Raw genomic sequence first — 23,444 nt, forward strand, 5'->3', positions numbered from 1 at the left:
GTACAAAAATAAAAAACAAAAACAAAACTCTGAAGATATGCTCTAGTATTTGAAAACTACTCTTTACGTCAGCAAAGAAGTCATTTATGTCATTGACAAACAGGTAACGCCTTCACTGTTTCACTCTCTTGTTAAAGAAAACAAAAATATCAACTACATTCTTGTTGGAACTCTTCTCAGTCATCAATCACAATGCAAGAGTTACATTAAAACTAACTCATTTCTAGAATCAATTGATTGCACAGTTTACAATAAAGAGAACATAATTTTTAAATTGTGTACTATATATCCTGTATATCAGTAATATGTGTGGATTTTCTTTTCCTTCAGGGAGCCCATTGTTAAACATTTACCAGCACACCACTGCCAATTCTATTTTATCATTGATCTAGACTGGCCTTAGGGAGTTGCATGAACAATAAAATGAGATGGAAGTGATATTCTGAGACGTTTGAAATTTGGTCACAAGAACTGCAGCACCTGAATCTTAGAAAGCTTGCTCTTGTGGCTCTGTCTCTTCAAATCTAAGTGTCAGGCTGTGAGAAGCCCATGCCAGGTGACAGTCCCAACTGAGCTCACAGGTGACTACCGTCTGGCTGCAACCGTATGAGAAACTCTGAGTCAAACTGCCTATCTGAATACCAAAACTCCATAGAACTATGAGAGATAATAATATCTGGAGCTCCCACCATAGCACAACAGGATTGGTGGTGTCTGGGAGCTGCTGAGATGGGGGTTTGATCTCCAGCCCAGCATAGTGGGTTAGGCATCTGGCGTTGCCATAGCTGTGACTGAGGTTGCAACTGTGGCTCTGATCCCCGGCCTAGGAGTTCCACAGGGCACAGGGTGGCCAAAAATGATCAAATAATTATAACATCTTGTTTTACATTACTAGGTTCTGGGAATGGCTTGCTACAGAGCAGTAGATAACTGGAACACTAGTCTTTGTTTGTTTGTTTGTTTGTTTGTTTTGAGGGCCACACCCCCGGCATATGGAGGTTCCCAGGCTAGGGATCCAATTGGAGCTACAGCTGCTGGCCTACACCACAGCCACAGCAACACCAGATCTGAGCCAAGTCTGTGCCCTACCCCACAGCTCACAGCAATGACGGATCCTTAACCCACTGAGCGAAGCCAGGGATCAAACACACAATCTCATGGTTCCTAGCTGGATTCATTTCCGCAGCGCCACCACACGAAGGAACTCCTGGAACACTATTTTATTTTGAGAAGACAGTGGGTGGGGAACCAATTGGACCCAATGCATCATGACCTCCAGAATTCTAGGTTGGGGTATTGAAACCCTGTCTTAGTCCATGTCCTTGGTGCCAGGTAGGGGTGTAATAAGAAGAGAAAATGGTTGTGGAAAAGACACATCCATATCTGCTGTCCACCAGAGATCCCAGAAGTGAAATACCATCAAATGGGATACAGACGCTACCCTGTTCGTTCACCAGCATCAACCCATCTGGGCTTCCTGGAGTGGCATGCAACTCCTCCCACAGCTTTCCTCCTTTCTGCACCAAGCCCAATAGCCACTTTTGAGGCCAGCTTCCCTGAAATTCCCATAGTCCCTTGATGAGGCTGTGTCCTCACAGCATCTCTTCTCATTTTCACCTCTTTACTGCACAGTGGCCCAGGGAAGTAAGAGAGGCTTTCTGGGCCCCAAGGAGAATTTATGCCTGGGGCAGGCTCTGCCTTCTCCAAGCCCTTCCTTTTCTACCTCCTCCGTTTGCATACATTTCTTCAGCATTTCAGGGCAGAAGGAGAAAGATCCAGGGTACCACCCCATAGCAAAGAAAGCACAGTGTGTAATAAGTAACTTTACGATCTTTAAACACTGAATATTGAGGTATTTTGGACCATTGAGCGAAATAAATACAGAGAAGTATGACTAGATAGGCCAAGTTTGTGAATCACTTAAATCCATTTGAAACTGGCCAATGGGTGAAAACAACAAAAACATCAAGTTGCTTTCAACTTTAGTTTAGTTGTAGATAACAAAACAGGAATTTCATCATAAGGTATTTCTAGATAGGCCAGTTTTACAGACTTTATCTTATATCTTTTTTTTTTTTTTTTTTGTCTTTTCTAGGGCTGTACTCATGGCATTTGGAGGTTCCCAGGCTAGGGGTCTAATCAGAGCTGTAGCCGCTAGCCTACGCCAGAGCCAAGGCAACGCGGGATCTGAGCCACATCTGCAATCTACACCACAGCTCACAGCAACGCCGGATCCTTAACCTGCTAATCGAGGCCAGGGATTGAACCCGAAACCTCATGGTTCCTAGTCGGATTCGTTAACCACTGAGCCACAATGGGAACTCCTACCTTGTATCTTGAAATACTTTTGGTCATCTGCAGAAGGAGCTACTTCCTACAAACTGTAAGGATTCTAAGTATTACAAGCTTCAGCTGTTCAGTACATTTTTTTCAAAGACAAAGTTCTGTTACAGCAGATATGATGAACCATTCTTTAAATAGGTATTTTCAATTCCCACATTTCAGTTATGTCTCATTACCAAGAACTGCTCAGTGCTCAGAGCAGGAATGCAAGAGTATTTCTCTGATTTCAGGGTTCACTTCTCCATTCTGCCGCTGTTCTCAAGAAACTATGAATTTTATTAGCTCTAAATTAGTTTCAAATTGTAATTCACATTTCAGATGATTATTAAATTCACACAATGAAATTCACCAGTGTTTGTCTTTTGCTTTCAACTCCTTTGGACTCTCCAGCCAGGTATAAACTGAGAACTCGTAACATCTTAACTACTCAGAATATTGTTTTTATGAGTTACCAGAGTGCTCAAAGTGATACTGTTTCCTTTCCATAAAAAAAAAAAAAAAAAAATCTATGCCATTACAATTTTTCACTGATTGGGCTGCTCTCTATTTTGAACACAGATTTGAAAAAGTTGTATCATAACAAGGCAAACCAGAATACCCATGTCCTTGAATTCTAGAGGCAAGTAGAGAAAAACCATCAGAATTCCTTCCTTCCTACATGGTGTGTCCTAGCCCTCACCTCATAATCTTTTTTCTTATTATTATTTTTATCTATTTGGCTTTTCTAAATCTCCTATAAGGGTAAATAATTATATTTACTATGGATGTGTAGAAGTTATATGGTGTTTACAGATCAGAAATTAAAATGATTTTTAAAAGAAGCCAAAATAGGAACATAAAAAGGAAGAGGCTTGGTACCAAGAGGAGGGAAAATGTGAGTTCCAACCAAGAATCACCTAAGGATGCATATCTACCTGTCTGACACCTGGAGATCAGGCAGACACCTAATGACTTACTAGTGAACCCAGAGTGGGTGTCACATCCCAAGTAGTGAACACAGTGCGTGGGCAGGACAGACCCTGATTCTGGTCCCAGCTCTACATTAGCCAAATGATTTAGCCTTTCTAGATTCCAATTTCCTCACCTCTATGATGGAGATTATAGCAGAGACTTGTTCTTCTTGGGCACACAACTAGACTACATCTCTCAGCCTTCCTGCAGTTAGATACAACCATGTGATTGGGCCAGTGACATGTGAGCAGAAGTGACAGATGTCACACTCCAAGAAAATCCATAAAACCTCCCATCTTTGGCCCTCTCAGCTCTTCTCTATCTTGAGAGATAGGATGAATATGTCCCAGGCAATATTGGGAGCCATGTGTTAAAGATGGTTTCTGAATCTCCTCTGGCCACCCAACCAGGAATGCTAAACTGGATTGCTGGGTGAGCAAAAAATGAACAACATGTGTGTTGTGTCTTTGCGATTTGGGGTGTATCTGTTTCTGCTGTTAGAGCTACCTTAACCAATACAGGGGTAATCACAACACATCTACCTCATGGGGTTGCTGGGAGGATTCAATAAGATAATGCTTGAAAATTCTTCCTCTACTCCCTGGCACACATGAGGGCTCATCATCAAATGTTAACTTCTTAGCAAGCAGGAGTTGGAAGCCATGGACCGAAAAGGAAATAGAGGCAGGGGTTGCATAGTTCCATTCATTGGCCAAATGGCTCTGACAATTCACCTCTGGCATAAATGACTGGCATTTTGAAAAATACATTAATCAAAACTAACGTACTTCTCCAAATATTGCCATGCAATTTTATGACAAAATAAGGTAGGCAAATACTCTGGAGGTACCTTCATCTTGAACTCCAAAAATCTCCGAGCTCAAACGCATGAAAAAATCATATTTGATGCTTAAAATGGGTCAACTAGGTTTCAGACTGGCTTGCTCAGCCTTAAACCACCCATTACAATGGTTCAAAGATGCTTCGACTGCAGCCTAAGTAAGTGTTCACTTTCGTTACTGAGGAGTTTAACAGTGATCTTGGGAATTCATTCTGGTCTGTGCGCTAAACACTAAGGGACACTGTTGGTATTTTTCCCTCTGCAGTGTTCCAAGGTGCAGCTTGGCTGGTAATCTCTGCGCAGGGCAGAGTGAGTCAGCGTTCTGAGTCACTTTATCAGAATGCATCCCTTGAGTTCTATTCCAGGTTTCAAATAGCAGAATGTCTGGTCATGAGGGGACCCTGGAGAGAAAACAGGCTCGAGCTATTCCCTTGGATGCCAGCTCTGAACAAAGGAGACAAAATTTCAGGAGCTGAAAATCTCCACTGTTCCTCATTTAAAGGAAACTGATTTAAAATAAAAACATGTGGAAGTGACAGATGAAATGTGCTTAGTAGGTAACAGGTCCATTCATACAGTCTTTTAAGTTTCATGCTTCTAAATTGTCTGGAAAATGACCACTTTCATGAATAGTATGTTATGGGTTGAATTGTGTCCCCTCTCAAATGTTGAATTCCTATCCTTCAACACCTCAGAATGTGACCTTTTTTGGAAAGAGGGTCATTGCAGATATTATATATGTGTGTGTGTGTGTGTGTGTGTGTGTGTGTGTGTGTGTGTGTGTGTGTGTATTTAACTAAATGGAACAGTTAAGATAAAGTCATTTGGGTGGACCCTAAACTGATATGACTAGTGTCTGTAAATAAAGGAAAACTCTGGAGACATGCATAGAGGGAAGAGAATGTGAAAACAAAGGCAGAGACCAAGGTGATGCTTCTACAAACCAAGGAATGCCAAAGATTGCCATCAAACCACTAGAAGCGAGGACAGGGGCACAGCTGATTCTCTCTCAGCCTTTAGAAGGAAGCTATCCTGCCAATCCCAGATCTCAGACTTCTCACTTCCACACTATGACACAATAAATTTCTGTGGTTTAAATCACAGTTTGTGGTGCTTTGTTATGGCAACAAATGGATACTGTACACATGCAGGAATAAATCAGAATGTGATTGGTTATAACAAAATGGATCAAGTAAGTGCCTGGTTATTGTTCTTCCTGAGGAGAGATGCTAATGACTCATAGCCTTTTGGGAGATGCTTAGAGGAGACATAATAATACCAGGTGCTGGCAAGGGAACTGTTCATATCGTACTGCCATGAGCAATCTCATTTGCTTCAGTGGTGCCTTATTGGAATGGAAAGATGCGTCCCTTTCTCTTAACATCTTGATTTACTGCTTTACTAGAAGTAAAGTGGGCCCAGGATGTATAATCACCACGTCATTCTGCTGGCAAAAGCAAAGGCAAAGTTTGCTCCAGTTAAACATGTCCTTTAACATCCATAAATTCTCTTCTTCTTTCCCCGAAGGCTTTGTTATTTAAAAATTTTTAACACAGATTTTGATTTTGGCAACTTTTGCTTCTCACTACTGCTTCCACCACTAAAATGAAGGATCAGAACAAAATCAAAATTACCTGTGTCTCTTTTCTGAAGAACCAATGGCAGACACAAACAGGTACTAAGTATTTGTATTTACCAGGTACTTACTATGCCCTCAGCCCTGTGCCAGGAAATTGGCAAACAATGATAAAGGGTACAACAAAAATGAAGTGGATTCCAACATGCGGTGTGTATGCCCCCTAGGATGTGTGCTATGTTCAGACTCAGAATGAACCAGAAGCCATGTGAAATGGGACTGTGGTGTCTTTTTCATGGTCCTAGCTTCCAAGTTCCCTTTGCAAGAACTAGCCCTCTGGCCTTGCTTCTGATGAGCTCCATTTTTTATCCACTGCTTTTCAAAGTCATGTTCATTCTGACCTCATATACTGAACAAAGAACTGAAACTCAGTATTATTATAATTATTCACTTTTGATGGTAGATCTTTCAACAATCTATATAAACCTTAATTAGAACAACTATCATTTGTGAAATCTACTACAATAAAAATGAGAAACAAAAGGTTTCATAGCTTCCTCATTATAACATAGAGGGCTAGAGTTAACCCATCTGTCAAAGGCAGTGGTTTCTGCCTCCCAAACCAGTGGTTCCCTCCAAAGAACATGCTGTGTATGCTGCAAGGAGACAAATTCTTCTCATTTTCTCAGTAGTTCCCAAGAAAATTAACTGGGTCATCAGGCAAATAAAGGCCATGACACATACAACTGTGGAATTGCAGCATTGTAAAGGGTCACTGAAAATGTAAGGAATTCTCTTTCCTTCTTTCCCTAACATCCCACAGAACTTCCAGTTAATTCCTTCCAGTGACAACAGCTAACTATCTTATAAAGTCACCCACTCCATTTTTGGACAGTTGGACAAGAGTTCTACTCATAAATATGTAGGCCATATTTTATTTATCTTATCTCAGCCTTCAGCCACAGTAGAAACTGATTGGAAGGAAAAGTAGGTTGCCTTGGATACACAGTTAGATAGCTTTTCTTTCCTCACTGATTTACTTCAAATTAAAAGCAAATAAAAATAAGATATCAAAGGAACAAATGGCAGACACCAACATGTACTATGCATTTCTATTTACCAAGTACTTACTATGTGCCCAGCCCTGTGCCAGGAAATTAAAGGAAGATAGAAGTCAATGAGACCATGTTTATCCCCAATGAATTTAAAATATTTGAAACAAGTTCAAAATTAATGGAAGATATAGTATATATTTAAGTCCTAAATTGCTCAATTTTGCAAGTGGAATAGAAAACGGAGAATTTCTAAGAGTTATCATGAAGTAGCTAGGTCTTGACCATGCTTTGGAGGACAAGTGAGAGTTAGAAAGTTAGAGGAACTAAGAACATTTCTTTAGAATATATCTAGATTTAAAAGGCAATTAGACAGATGTTGTAAAACACACAAAATAAGACAGTGGGAATTCTGTCTTTATTTTTAAACAGAAATGAGAAAGGAAGGTTGAAATATAATCAAGTATAAATAGATTGCGAAAATGCCACTGTATCATAGGATGATCTATGGAGAAAACAAAACTCTGCCCTTGGCTGGGGGATTTTTTCCAACTAAAAGATTAAATAAATAATGTACATTTTCTCTTTCAAAGAAGATACTCAATGTTACTAAAGAGTTCCTTCTCCACTTCTGTCATCATTAATAACCCCATTATGCCCAAGTGAAAAGCTCTCATTCAGCTAGTTAATATGTGCACCCTTCTTTATATGTATAAATGTCCTTTCCCCTCCTCCCAGAAGATCATATAGCTCTTCCAGAGATGTACTTAACTGCCTGATTAATTACTGGACCTCTATGTAAATTACTGTCATGATTAAGATGATCGTTTTATCACTGATTCAGCTTGACAAACATTTACAGTTTAACATATCTGACAAAGCCATTTGTATGCCCCTATAACAGAAGTGAAGGTACATTAAAGCTACAGTAAGTCTAAATAATCGCCTTAAAATAATTTGCTAACTACAGACAGTTCCCTAAGCAATTACAAGATACTCTATGTTCATTTATAAAGGAATTCCAAACAAGGCATTTAAAACCTAATAAGATGCCATTAAATGAAGGGAGACAGGGGAGGGGAGAAAGAGAAAGAAAACCCTAAGGCTTGAACTGGGAGAAATGATTCTCAGAGCTACTGACCCTTGCAAGATCCATGTCTTTCTTGGATTTCTAGACACAAAGCAGATTTCTAATTGAAGGTGATTATCTAGTTACTACATCCCAAATTGCATGTATTTCTTGTATTGAGTCATCATCTAATTACAGGGAACATTGATCAATTTGAAAGTCCATAGAAGCAGTTGAGTTTCTACATGCAACAAGAATGTGCTCTGTAAACTCTGAGACACTATATCTACGGAAAGTGTGAGTATCTTTAGTGACAACACTCTGCCTCCTGGCACTCACATGGACCTATAAGCTGAACTATGATGCCAATCAACTAGGAACAGATTTTGCAAAGAAATCCAGAAAAAAGCATCTGTTTTGCTCTTGGGTTTTCTGAGGTAGGGACACCCAGAAATATACACATTGATAGGGTCACTTCACCATGAGAGAAATAAAAAGAACAGCAACATACAATCCAAAAATCTAAAAGACAAATGCCTATACAGAAATTTGTATCTCCACAAACTTGAGAGTTCAGTGCCTTAATTAAAAGTGGATAGCTTGATCAAGGCAATATAAGAATAAAAAAACATTCAGACTTCTGCACAGCACAAATGTGCCTCTGTAAAATATAATTCCCATTAGTTAGGTTAATTTGGATCAACATACAAGTCACTGAAAACCCCCAAAGGAGACAAAAGACAATTTACCGAGGAAATATACAAGGCCAAGAACTGCATTCACTCTGAATCATTCATTTAACAAATTGGAAGGAGGGCCTTATTGATACTTGAGTTGTCACCATTGATTATCAAAATGATATGCATCCAAATAGCTTACAAAAGCCAAAGGACAACTTGTTTTCTTAGAAAAATTCCATGGACAATGCAGGGTGGTGCACAGAAAAAAGAAGTGAATCTAATCACATACATAATCATTGTTATTAAACAGGTTATATACATATACATACATACACACCTGTGTATACACACGTGCTTATGTTTTAGGTTTTGTTTTACTGAGGTGAATGAAATGGCACTCATCTTGGTAATCCAGGTTTGGCATTTTTCATTGGTTTGGCATAGTGTTTTAGCACCAAATAATAACCTAGTCAAACATATCACAAAGAAGCATTCACAGCAAAAGACTAAAACTAACTTATGCGATAGAGAGAAATGTATTCCAGTTGCTCAGAGTGTAATTGTATAAAATCTGTCATCTGTCAAAAGTTTTCTCACCCTTACCTCAAGGGTCATGTTCACAGTACTGATGGCCACTTTTATTTCTCCATCTGAAAGTTCCTTGAGATCCTTCAGCATTGTCTGTTCAATACTTAAACCTGTGGGTGAGAGGGAAAAACAGTATGTTATACTTGGGGGACATTTTGGGTAATACTGAGGAATTATTTAAAGAAGTTACCCTGTTAATGTCAATATTTCCCCTCTCATAGCTCTTGTAACCATCATAAACACACACACATTAAGGCAAAAATCACATTAGTGACAAGATCTGCATCAGCTAGGATTCCAACAGGAAACAGAATTCACCCCTCAGGATGCAAAAGAAAATTCTTTAATGGCAGGACACTCACAAAAATATGGGTGGGACTGAGATAAACGAATATAAGATGGTGAGGACTCCAGAGACTAGCAGAGGTTCAGGGGAAGGACATGGAGATCTGGAACAGCAGAAGAGGAGCTGCCAGAAACTTAGCACCAAATCAGGAGCGGAACAGGGAGGAAATGAGATGGCCTCTCTCTTTTCTCTCCTTCGACTCCAGTGCCCCTTACGCGGCTAACTCTTCCCATGGACCAAACCCATCCAGAAGCCAGTAGTCTTCAGCAGAGCCCAGAAGATTAAATATTACTTAGAGGTCAGGCTCTGGAAGCCCACAGTAGACAAAAACAGAGAAGGGAAGGGGAGGAGGTGGGTAAATGAAGAAAAACTAGCATAACCATGCTAATAACCAAATAATACTTAAGGTGGCCAAAGTTTGCTTTGAGAAGAGCCTTTTATGTTTTCAATTGTAATTTTACTCAAAATGCCCTTGATAAATATGACCCATAAAACTATCACAGTTAAGTTGGTCACTTTTGTAATAAGCTCTGACAACAGGAGCTATAGGATTCCTTAAGTGATGGGAGGAATAATCCTGAACGGATAAATTATCCAAAACGGCATAGTTTTAGTCAGCTGATCAATGTGCTTGAATAAAGTCTATCATGGAAAAACACAGAGAGTGCCTGACTTGATATTTAATTCTCACTCTAGGTTATTTTATCCACTTAGGTCTTACCACTTGAGAAAACCTATACACCCAGTAGAGCACATACCTCCTTTCCAGATGCATTAAAACACCAGAGTTGACCACTTAACCACCTAATGTGAACACTGCCAATCACAGCAACATTGGGAAACAGATAGGTACTAAACATTTTTTTTTCTTTTTTTAATATCTCCGAAGAATGTATTCAATTATATTGCAATATGCCTCCTCAGGAAGAAACAACATATATGACACATACTCTAGTTTCAAAATCTTTAAATAGAATAGTCATTATCAGAGTGAGAGAATTTATGTAAAGAGAAATTATGTAAAGAGATACAACGATAACAAACATTTGCGTGTTGAAAATGAAGAAAAAGAGGGAAGTGACCAAAGAATTTTGGTATTTAGTAGATAATTCACACCAGGGATTCGTAGATGTTCAACAGATCAAGAAAAGCTTCTACTCTATAAGCAAAATGTTAGAAAAGAAGAAAGAAAGAAATATAGGATAAGAGAAGAGATGTGTACAAAAAGACTTTAAAAATTGGTATGATAAAGAGGAAAAATGGACAAAAAAAGAAAAGAATAAATGACTACAGGCTCAATGTGGCAGATAAAATATTTATTTTAAAAAAGCTTATCTTCAGTAGCATTGGAAAAGTAGTAAACCAGAAATAGAAATGAAATTAAATCACAGTGGGTATTAGATGAGTAGAGAGACCTTACAGAATAGAACAACTTAGAAAGCAATTCATTGAAAGGGAACCACTGCAAAAGGATCCTGACTCAGGATCAAGGACGGGTGGAGGAGTTACATAAGTGAGCTGCTCAGCCATGTGATTATGTGCATTATAGTATAGCCTGGAAAACACTTTTCAACTCAAAGGTTGAGAAGCCACAATCTATCATACTACGCATAAAATGCTTTATAGAATATACGATGGCATTAAAAGTTTGGTCTAGTTTTGCAAATGAATGACAAATGCACACCATCATGCGGCCACACACCCTGTACATCCACGATGTGCATCTGTAACAGAAGGTGTGGCTGACACATCAGTGCTCCACCCACATCCCCTCGGACTTCCCAGTGTGGTGTGTCCTGGAATATCACTCAACCACTGTACCTGTGCCTCCTTTCCTGAGACCTTCTCTGGCCACCAGAGCCCACACACAGGGAAATCAATTGTCCCCGGGACTGGGTAGCCCTCAATATTCCAGATGTATGCTCATAACAAAACCTGATTTGTAGTGTTAATTTCTGAGGCATCAAAACCAGTCAGGATCCTTCTACCACGGCTGATTTCAACCTGCCAATCCAATGTCAATCAACCCACTCACAAAATTCTCGAGAAATTAACAATCAGCTCTTGGAGCACCAATGAATAAATTTCTCAAGTGAGAAAACTCTGGAGTGCAATTTTGCACTCTGTCCCAGGGTTCCCCACCGGAATGAAAGCTTGGTTTCCCACAAAGCTAACTTGCTTGATAAAACATTTCATGCCCCAGCAGTGTTTTCCAGGGATCACCTTCCCCCAAAGTGCTTCGCCTCAGGCTCTGCCCCTGGGGGATCCTGAGCTAAGGGAGAAAGTTTTGTACCTTAAAGATAGACTATCTGTGTTTAAGTCCTGGCCTGGCCACTTGCCAGCTGTGTGTGTGATGACAGAAAGCAAAGATGTTTTTCTGTGCTTCACTGTTCTCAGCTGGAAAATAGGAATAATAATCTCACCTGACAAGGTTGTCATGAGAACTCAGTAAAATAATCCATGCATTTATACTACTGGAATCTTGTGTATATTAGGCACTCAATGAACTATAGCTATTATTATTACTATTATTACTATAAAACAATTGATCTAGGGAATCCACTCTCTTGACAAAGCCTAGACTTAGAGAACACTTTTATCTGCTTAGATGTCTTCTCTCTTATTTTTTCCTAAAATTAATTGATTTACGAAGTCCCATTGCTCCTGCCATATTCTCAAAATAGAACTCTCTTGGCACAGGGATTTGATGTAATGATGCATCTGGGGTGCCTATTAGATGCATGAATTAACCACACAACCAGAGACAGAGGCCTCAGAGGACAGCCCTCAGTACAGACTGACTGCTTCCAGGTGAGCCAACAAGAGCTTGAAAATCTTCCATGAGCACCAACGACAGGGAAGAAAGTGAAGGAGCATTCAAATTCACTTTCTGGGGCCTGACAACACTCCACACCACAAACCCTCCCTCCTCTGCAGCTGTCACAGAACTGAGGGACAGAGTCACTCACCCTGAGCGCTGAACTGGGTCTCCTGCAGGATGTTGATGATGTCTTCTCTTGGAGGCAAGCTAGGAAATTTTTCTTCCAGGGTAGAAAGAATTTCCTCCTGCTTTTCTGAGATCTTCTTAGATTCCATGGCCATCCACTTGAAAAGGATGCTACCTGAAAGGCAGGAATAAAATAGCCCTTCAACTTTCTAGTCAAGCCAGGACAGGGGCCAGGAAAGTCAATGTTTTCTGACCTCTCAATTTCTGCTTCCACTTCCAGATTCTTACCTGGACCAGAGACCTCCATTATAACAGTAAAGAAGTAGCTTTTAATAAAACTATTCAGACACTGTCTATTCTGCTTCATTATTCCCTGAGTATTAATCTCAACAACCGAACTGATAGACTCTATGGTAGAGCTACAGATAAAGGGACAAAATGTATCTCTTTCCTCCACACACAAATACATAAAAGTGATCAATATATTTTTAAATGATTTTGGAGTGGAAGTTAATAATAAGCCATTTAAAGATATTAAATGTCATGTAATATTTCCTTTAATAATCCCTTCAGGAGATCACAGAGAAGATTGTTTCCACTAATCACATTGCTGATTTCACATACGAACTTCCTCCCTTTAAAAGCCATTAAATGATTTCATGGTCTGTCAGCTGCAAAGGAATCTGATAAGGTGGTGAACCTGGAATCCAATCTTAAGTTTCCAGGCATCACACACAGCTTTGAAGTTATTTATAATTATCTAATTACAAGGATTCATAAACTAGGTCTAAATCAACAGGTTTCAATTATAAAGTGATTTGACAATATGAACAACCAATGTCTCATAGACTCCTGGAATTTCTCACTTTGAAAGGGAGGGGTGATTACCTGTCACATCCTTCCCCTGCTTCCTGAGCCTAGAATAACATGGAGTCATGGGGGAAAGGGAAGTTTTGCTGAATGATGAATGATTAAACTCTCTAAAAATCCTCAAACTGAATTGATTAATCAAGATGTCACCATCTCTCTAGCTTTCAGTGTGGCACGAATGATTATCACAGGGGAGAGAAAATGAAGAAAGAGGTGACATGTGAAAGGAGAAATGAAGTAGTGAGTGAGGGAAAACTGCAGTACATAATCTTGACATCTACCTGAAGACCTGCAGAACCTAGAGATAGATACACATTCACCAGTAAACATCCTGAAAAACCCCAAGCAAGTCATCTGGCTTTCTGTTCCCATTTGCCCATTTTAAAACATAAATGACACTGCTTTCATAAAAAAGAGACATAATACTGCTTGTGCAGCTTATAAGATTATACTGAAAATCAATAAATATAAACATCATAATGAAAAATGATTAATGCCAAGTAAATTTAAAACATCTCATTCATTCCTTCAGCAAAGAACTACTGAGCACCTATATGATCCAGGCACTGTGCTAGACACTAATTATTAAAGGCTGGATTACAGTTACCCTTGCCCCTTGAATTTTACAGAAGTTCAGGGGCTACAGATAAGTAAATGTATACAACTTCAATATAAGGGGGATAATAAATATCCCTGGGGAAATACACAGTACTCTGAATCCAGGCAAAATTTAGGAGTCAGAAAAGGTTTCCTAGAGAGAGTTAACCTAAGCTGAGACTTGAAGGATAATGAGGGACTTAAGGCAAAGACAAGGTAAAAGGGAGATCAGGACCCAGGCAGATCATGTGCAAAGGCACAGAGGTGGGAGAGGATTTGGCTGGTTCAAGGAATAGAAGAAATTAATGAGAACTAGATAGTAGAGTTTTAAAGAAAAAAATTTCAAAGATTAGGTTGGAGAAGGAAACAGGACTCAGGTCATGAAGGGCCTCACAAGCCATCTTAAAATTTGTCTTTTATATTCCGAAGGAAATGGGGAGTCACTAAAGTGTTTACATGCACAAATTTATTTTTTACAGGACTCACTCTGGCTACCATGAGGAAATGAATTAGACAAGGCGTAATCGGGGAATGAGAAATCTGTTTTAGAAGAGAACTAAGTAAGGATCAGTCAGTATGAAGAGAACTGAACAGATTCAAGACAAATTCAGGACTAACTCAAGACAAACCACTTAAAGGTGGCGTGGGGAGTAGCCAACTGGATTCTGAGTACACCCTTTGGTCTGACATTTTCTGACATAAAACCCAAATACAAGGATGATTTTTACACTCTTCGTTAAGACAATGGTGAATCTATGTTTTGAAAAAAGACCTTCACATGCTTGCTAGACTACTTGTTCCCAGAACAAGGAGAAAATCTAGATAATTTTTTTTTTTTTCAATCTGTGAAGGCATCAGATAGTTACCTAGGGAAGCTAAGATGCTGGAGAGAAGATAAGTGCAAAGAGTAAATCCAACATTTGGTGTTGCTTTTCTCCCCTCGGGGTGTTTGATCGTTTTTATTGTAGCCAATGAGCTGAGAAGATTAGCAGATCTAAGAGCGGTTTCACAGGAGTAGGGAGACAAAAATTGGAGTTTAGAGCTCTCTACAGAGGATTCTTAGTTAAATAGCCCAGGTTTGGAGATGAGATCCCTAGAGAGAAGTTCCCTACATCCTGGGATAGAGATTGGAAAACCATGGTCTTCAAGGCAAATCTGACTGCCTGTTTTTACAAACAAAGTTTTATTGGAACACAAGCACACACATTAATTTACATATTTTTCATGGATGTTTTTCTGCTTCAATGACAGGGTTGCATGGCTGCAACAGAGATCACTGACTTGAAAAACCTAAAATATTTACTATCTAACCTATGCAGAAAAAAATTTGCTGAGCCCTGCCATGAGAAAAGAGTAAAGCAAAAATAGACCGGTCTTTATGAAGACTGAAATCCTAATTTGAATAAGCTCAAACACAGAATAAATTTTTATCTGCCACTCTTCTAACTGCCTTTGAGGTGCATAAGTAAATCCCTCTTCAGAGCAAAAGAATTTCCTCATCTATGGCATCATCTCTACATTTTGCATATAAAATATTCAGCATTCAATGAAAAGTTACCAAGCATAAAGGAAATATAAATGAATGAATGGAAACTCCACAGGAAAAAACTCCTGAGAAAAGAATGGAAACAGAACCAGGGCAAATTTAAAGCATAGCAGGAGAATTATAGAAGATAATTAGAATCTATAAATAAGATATTCAAAAGTAATTTTAAAAGTAAAATTCAAAAAAGTAGTTTAGGAGTTCCTGCTGTGGTGCAACGGGATTGGTGGGATCAATGGGTCATGGGTTTGATACCCAGCACAGCACAATGGGTTAAGCATCTGGTGTTGCCTCAATTTTGCCTTAGATTGTGACTGCAGCTGGGATCTGATCCCTGGGCCAGGAACTTGCCAGCAGGTGGCCAAAAAAGGTAAGTAAATAAATAAATAAATAAGTAAATTTAACAACTGAACAAAAATGTGTTCAACAAATTACAGCAAGGAAGAAATTAGTGAATTAGAAAATATGTTAGAGGAGTTCCTGTAGTGGCTCAGCAGTTAATGAATCTGACTAGCATCCATAAGGATGTAGGTTCAATCCCTGGCCTTGCTAAGTGGGTTAAGGATCCAGTGATACCGTGAGCTGTGGTGTAGGTTGCAGACACGGCTCGGATCCTGCATTTCTGTGGCTGTGGCCTAGGCCAACAGCTACAGCTCTGATTTGACCCCTAGCCTGGGAACCTCCATATGCCATGGGTGCAGCCCTAAAAAGACAAAAAAAAAAAAAAAAAAAAAAAAAAGAAAGAAAGTATGTTAGAAGAAAACATCCACACCTTAAGCATGGAGACAAAAATGGATAAAGATATAGAAATGAGTGTAAGATACATAGATGACATAGAAAAAAAGATCTAAGATATATGTAATAGGAGTTCCCCTTAAAAGGAGAGAGAAAATGGAATGAAACAATATTTCAAAAACAGTGGCTGATCATTTCTCAAAATTAATGAAAGATATTACTCTAATATTCAGGATAAATTATGAACCCAAATCAGAATGAATACAAACAAAAACACCTCTAGGCATGTGAAAGTAAACTGCAAAAAATTACACAAAGAAGTTTCAAATCAGAGAAAAAGAAATATATTACTGTCAAAGGAACTACAGTAAAACTGAGAGCTAATCTCATCTAAAATGATAAAAGTTGGAGTTCCCACTGTGACACAGCAGAAATGAATCTGATTAGTATCCATGAGGATGTGGGTTGGATCCTTGGCCTTGTTCAGTGGGTTAAGGATCCAACGTTGCCGTGAACTGTGGTGTAGACTGCAGAAGTGACTGGGATCCCGAGATGCTGTGCTTGTGGTATAGGCAACTACAGCTCCGACTGAACCCCTAGCCTGGGAATTTCCATATGCCGCAGGTTTGGTTCTAAAAAGCAAGCAAACAAACAAAGAAAAAAGCTAAAATGATGAAAGTCAGAAGACAGTGCAATAATAGCTCCAACGTGCTAATATAATATAATTGCTAATAATATAATTCTATACTGAAATAAAGGAAAAAATGAAGACAAAATAAAGACTTTTCCAGAAATATAAACTGGAAGTATTTGTCACAAGATCCACACTAAAAAAAATAGTAAAGGCAGAGAGAAATTATAGAGGGAAGCAAAGAAATGCAGGAAGGAAAGAACACTGGAGAATGTAAGTACTGAGTAAGAATAAGTCAGTATTCACTGCATAAAACAATTATAATATGAAATTTAAAATACATGTGTAATAAAATACTTTCAATAGTAACAAGTTGCGGAATGAACTAAGTATAAATAAATTGCTATAAGGTTCTTGGATTCACGGGAAAGTGGTAAAATATCAATTTACATGAGATTTTAATGGTATGTTGTAATTTTATTATAACTACAAAATAACTTTAAAAGAATTCATAACTAATAAGTTAATGGAGGGAAATGTAATAGTAGAAATCCCTATTTAATCTAATAGCAGTAAAGAAATGAGAGAAAAGGGGGAAAATGTGAGGCAAGTGCAAAACAAATAGTAAAATGACAAATTTAAATCCAAATGTAAGAGCAATTACATTAATGTAAAGAGGCAGTTAGTGTTTAGTAGGTAAAGAGCTTGCAAGATGAAAAATGTGTTGCAAGATGAAAAATTCCTGAGATCTGCTGCACAAAAATGAGATTATTATAATTGACATTACTGAACTGTATACTTAAAATATTTAAGAAGATAAATTTAACATTATGTGTTTTTATGAACAATTAAAAAGTAAAGGGACAAAGTACTTCAATTAAAGAAAAATTATCAAACTGAATTTTTAAAACTGTAATAACAATATACTGTTTACAAGAGCACACCTTAAATACAATGATATTGAAAGACTGAAAGTCAAAGTGTAGAAAAGATGTAACATTGGAATAATATACTAACATCAGATAAAGGAGACTCTAAGTCAAGAAGAATCAATTGAAATTAAGACAAATGTGTCTTTATTAAAGAACCAACCCTCAGGAAGCTAAATTAATCCTACGTTCATATGTGCCAACAATACAGCTTCTAAACATACAAAGCAAAAATTGACAAAACTGATGAAGAATGAGATAAATACAGTTTCAGCAGGAAATTTCAACATAGCTCTTTTGAAGCAACTTCTAAGAACCAATAGGAAAAACACCCATAAAGATATAGAATATTTGAGCTACATAAATAACAAATTTGATCTAATTAATATACACTGACCACTGTTATCAACAATGACAGACTATACTTTCTTTTCTAATACAATACCTTAACCAAAATTGGCATCTGCTGAGACCTAAATCAAATCTTAACAAATTTCAAAGGACTGCATTCATAGAATTATATTCTGTGGCTATCAGGAAAATAGTCTGGAAGTCAATAATAAAACAAAACTAGAAAATTCCCAAATGATTGAAAAATAAACAGTGCACTTCTAAATAATTCATGGTAAAAGAAGAAATCACAACATAAATTAGAATATACTTTTTTTGAATGATAACAAAAATATGACATTTAAACTTGTAGCATACAAGCTTATGTAGAATAAAGCTATGCTCCAAGGAATTTTTATATTGTCAAAAGGGTAAGATGTTTAAAAAAAACAGCAAACTTAGCTAAAAAATGTAGAAGGAAGGATATAATAAAGATAAGAGCGAAACTTAAAGACACAGAAAAACAAACAAATATAAAGAAAAAAATAAAAAATTGATTTTTTGAAAAGATTAAGATAGTTTTTTGAAAACTGCTCAAGAAAAAAAAATGAGAGAGGGTATAATTTTCCAATATTAAGAATGAAACAGTGACATGCTACACATTCCAATGACATTAAAAGATAAGTACAAAAACTTTAATGTATTTTAAAACTTAGAAGACGTAGGAGTTCCCCTCATGGCTCAGTGGTTAACGAATCCAACTAGGAACCATAAGGTTGCTGGGTCGATCCCTGGCCTTGCTCAGTGGGTTAAGGATCCAGCGTTGCTGCGAGCTGTGGTGTAGGTTGCAGACGCAGCTTGGATCCCACATTGCTGTGGCTGTGGTGCAGGCTGGCAGCTACAGCACCGATTTGACCCCTAGCCTGGGAACCTCCATATGCCACGAGAGCAGCCCAAAAGAAGACGTGGACGCAAGTGGAACTGAACTTGCTAAAACTGTCAGGAAAAGAAATGTAAAATTGGAATGATTTTGTATTTATTTAAAAATGAATCCCTAGCTTAATAGCCATCATTCCACACATTTAAGAAAGAAATATACTAATTTTATACAAATTCTTCCAGAATAGAAAGAGGAAACACTTCCCAACTTATTTTCTGAATTCAGCATAATCTTCACACCAATACTCAATAGGGGCATTATAAGAAAGAAGAAGCAGAGGCAGGTCTCTCTCATAAATCTAGCTGCAAAAAAGTTTTTTAAAGCTAGTCCCAAATCAAATTAGCAAAATATAAGAGGATGCAATATAGTTACCAACCAGGGATTTCCTAGGAATTAAAGGACAGATTAATACTCAAAATCAATTAATAAATTTCACCACAGTAACTGAATAGAAGAGAAAAATCAAATGACCACCTCAATAGATGTCAAGTAGTAAAACTACTTGAGGAAATCCAAGATTTAGTCATATAAAAATCTCAGTCAAATAGAAATAGAAGACAACCTCCTTAATCTGATGAAGGACGTTTGTAAAAACCGAAAAAGAAAAGCAAACATTATATTTAACGGTGAAGTACTGAAAGACTTCCATCTCAGATCAGGAATGAGACAAAGATGGCTGCTATTACGATTTTTTAACACTGCAATGTGAATCCTAGCCAGAAAAATAAAGCAGGTAAAAGAAGTAAAAGTGCAAAGAAAAAAAAGGAAGTAATAAAAACTGACTTCTTCATAGATGATGTGTGTATGAAATTATAAATGGAAATACAAATGAATTAATTATTCATTAATGCAAATTAACTAGTAATACAAAAAGTAATACAAATAAGCTTAAAATAGTAAATAAATTTAGCAAGGTGGTTGGATATAAGGTCAATAACACAAAATTCTTGAATTTCTATAAACAATCATGAACAATTAGAAAATCAAATTCAAATTAAAAAAAAAAAAAAACTTGAGAGTTCCCTGGTGGTCTAGTGGTTAGGATTCAGCACTTTCACCACTGCAGTCCAGTTTTGATCCCTCCCTGGTAGCTGAGATCCCACAACAAGCTGCTGCACACTGAAGCCAAAAAACAAACAAACAAACGTAATAACATCAAAATATAAATATTTCAGAATAAATTTCACAAAAATGTGCCTGATTTACAGTCAACCAAGAGTCCAATTTCTTTGATTTAATTTTAATTTAAAATTTTGCAATTTTAAAACACAGAAAATAAAAAGGCAATATTCAGGAGTTCCTGTCGAGGCTCAGTGGTTAATGAATCAGACTAGGAACATGAGGTTGCGAGTCTGATCCCTGGCCTCGCTCAGTGGGTTGGGGATCCAGCATTGCTGTGAGCTGTTGGGTAGGCCAGCAGCTGTAGCTCTGATTAAACCCCTAGTCTAGGAATGTCCATATGCTGCGGGTACGGTCCTGGAAAAGGCAAAAAAACAAAACAACAACAACAAAAAGGCAATATTCAGAAGTTAATCTAATAGATATTGGGCTAAACATAATTCTACAGAATATTCAATGAAAAGAAACTTTTTTTTTGTCTTTTTGCCTTTTCTAGGGCTGCTCCCGCAGCATATGGAGGTTCCCAGGCCAGGGGTCCAATCGAGCTGGTAGTCACTGGCCTACGCCACAGCCACTGGCCTACGTCACAGCCACAGCAATGTGGGATCCAAGTCTCATTGTGACCTACACCACAGCTCATGGCAACACTGGATCCTTAATCCACTGAGCAAGGCCAGGAATCAAACCTGCAACCTCATGGTTCCTAGTTGGATTCATTAACCACTGAGCCATGACGGGAACTCCGAAAGAAACTTCTGACATTGGCTTATAGTGAAGTTTAACTTGACAATTAAAAAGGAGATGATGTACTGATGTAAGCAGGGAAAAAATAGCTCAAATGTTATTATCACTACACTCTGAATTTTTTTTATTGCAAAGAAAGTCTATGACTCAATCTTATCCAATGGACTCATCTCTAGCAAATTTTCCACTTCACTTTAGAGACCCATTTAGCTACATACTTAGTTAAATATCAGTATCAGAATGTAGAGAAGCCAAAGGTACCTCTTAGTAAAATCAAATATTTTTTTGGCATAAGAATTGACTTAACTTCCAGCAAATTCTTCAGAACTAAAAAATATTTAAATCCATATAAATGTACTCCAAAGTGTCCCAGCTATTCATAGGCCACGGAGTATTAACAACAAGCAACAAAGAAAGCAATTATAATAAAATACTAACAAACATTTCACTCCATTAGAAAAAAAAATCGACCACATATTCTTTGTTCAAAAGAATGGAGAAGTGAAGGACCTCTTGCCGAAAGCAATTGCAGTGCATTAATATTAAACATGATCTAATGAAGTCAGAAGTTGTTTGGGGAAAACATCCACCACAGTCAAGGCATATTCCGCATGATAAATTCTTAGCAGAAAAGAAGGGATATAAACCTCTTTCCTTGTTTCACCTGGGATCAGATTTTTTCATACTGAAACAAAAAAATTGAAGAACGAATAATAGAGAAAGGGAGGGAGGGAAGGGAGAAGGAAGGAAGAAAAAGTAGACAATAAAACTCAGCTTATATTTCTGCCTGGAAAAGGATCAAAAAGGAGCGTATTATTCAAATCCTAAGTAATTTTATAAGTTAAAAATCCCTGAATTTAAGAATAAAATTTATTTTTATATGGCAGAAGAAATAATTAACACTCTGAGGTTGAGAAGTTGTTCTGGCTTTCCAGCTAACAGAAAAAAAAATAACTTCTTTTCCCTTCCCCCAACCCAGGCCCTCCCGCTTCCTAAAGAAAACAGCCAAGTAATTCCCTTTGGACTTTGTAACCATTTTAGGAGATGGATGATTCACTCTTTGGGCAAGAGAGGAAAAAAAAAAAAAAAAAAGAAAAAATCTGGGCTCGTTCCTTTCCCCACTTGCCCTCCTTAAAAGGATCTTTTTGCAGCTGTTAATCCAGTCTACTAAAATAGCAAGCAACTATTCTTTATTAAAGTTCAAATGGAAAGACCAACAGGAGAAGGGAATTGTTTCTTTAAAACCCAGGGCATAGTTTTTCCACACCCTAAGCTGAGAACAATTGCTGTTATTTGTTTCACTGTTCAAACTGGGCTGCTGTCAAGGCTTTATACAAATAAATGTGAAAGGCCTTTCAGGTGAAGTGTGGTCTTGGTGGAAACCTGCTGGTGTCAGGGGCTTATCATTGCCAGGTGGTTCTGGGAAGTGCACGCATACACAAACACACACATCCACATGTGGGCACACAAACCCCCAACATGATGATTCAGCAATTTAACAGACCTTAAATGTGGCAAGGGACCTCTAATACATCTTTCTGAGGGAAAGAGAAGATACAAGTTGAGGGTCTGGCAGGTCTATAACTGTTTGCTTCTGGCACAACCCAGGGTATAACCCAACACAATCTTGAGTGTGTAATGTGATTTTTAGACAGAACAGTTTTCAGTTTTTTAGAAAAGGATAATAATAACAACTTAGAAGCAGATAGTGGGAAAGGGAGAATAGGAAATGGAGGGGAACTGAAAAGGCAGAGGAAGAGAAAGAAAACAAAGAAACAGGAACCACAACAGCAAAAACAGAGATGGAGAGGGAATGAAAAAGGGCAAATACATTTCCAAAAACCAGGGGCATTTCTGATCTCATCTGAATGAGCACATTCTCTTCTCAGACAAATAATTTCTTCCACAAATAATTAGGAAGTAATTTACATAAGTAAATCTGTGCTTTTTCAGATGAAAGTGATGCTAATGATCTGTATCCTGAAATGTCTAAGTTTGAGGCACGTCCTACTAAAGACAACAGCAAGACCTAGCTATTTTAAGAAGTATTATTTAAGAAAATGCAAATTATGCCAACTTTGTTAAATCCCCTACAGAGCCTGAACACACATTAGCCATGGTTGGGTCACCTGTTGACATTTATCCATAACTGTCTGTCAAGGTCAAGACGACAGAGTGACAGGGGAGATTATTAGACAAACACAGCAGGTTATTTCTACACTGGCAACACGATACCTAGTTCTAATTGGCATATACATGATTCTTTCAATAGCATCCACAACAATCAGGTTCCATATCAGTATTTGAATATAATATTATCCCACAATGCAAACATTTTTATATGTAGCTATGCAGTGAGTAGAAGACTACAAAAGATTCCAATAATGCTGATTTTAAGTACTAATTTCCTATATTTAGAAAAAAAAGTCAGAAAAAAAAAAGAAAGAAAGAAAAGAAAATGAGGATACTAGACTAAAGGTGAAGTTGATTCAAACAACTCCCACAGACCAAGTGAGGAGCAGAAAGTGTGTGATACAGCATTTTATACAGGGATTCTGCCCAATCTCTGTATAAAATGCTATTACATCTGTAGAAGTGGAGGATGTCTATGAT

General features: G+C 37.8%; 1 protein-coding gene across 1 annotated transcript in view; it reads right to left on the reverse strand.

Annotated features, from left to right (window-relative positions):
* The window catches only part of PRUNE2 (prune homolog 2), a 270,779-nt gene that overhangs the window by 181,870 nt on the left and 65,465 nt on the right, over window positions 1-23,444 (reverse strand). The window contains 2 exon segments of the mRNA XM_021065057.1: window positions 9,116-9,210; window positions 12,416-12,568. Of these exon segments, the coding sequence (XP_020920716.1) occupies window positions 9,116-9,210; window positions 12,416-12,568 (248 nt within the window).

The sequence above is a fragment of the Sus scrofa genome, chromosome 1 (genome assembly GCF_000003025.6).
Source record: "Sus scrofa isolate TJ Tabasco breed Duroc chromosome 1, Sscrofa11.1, whole genome shotgun sequence".
NCBI lineage: Eukaryota > Metazoa > Chordata > Mammalia > Artiodactyla > Suidae > Sus > Sus scrofa.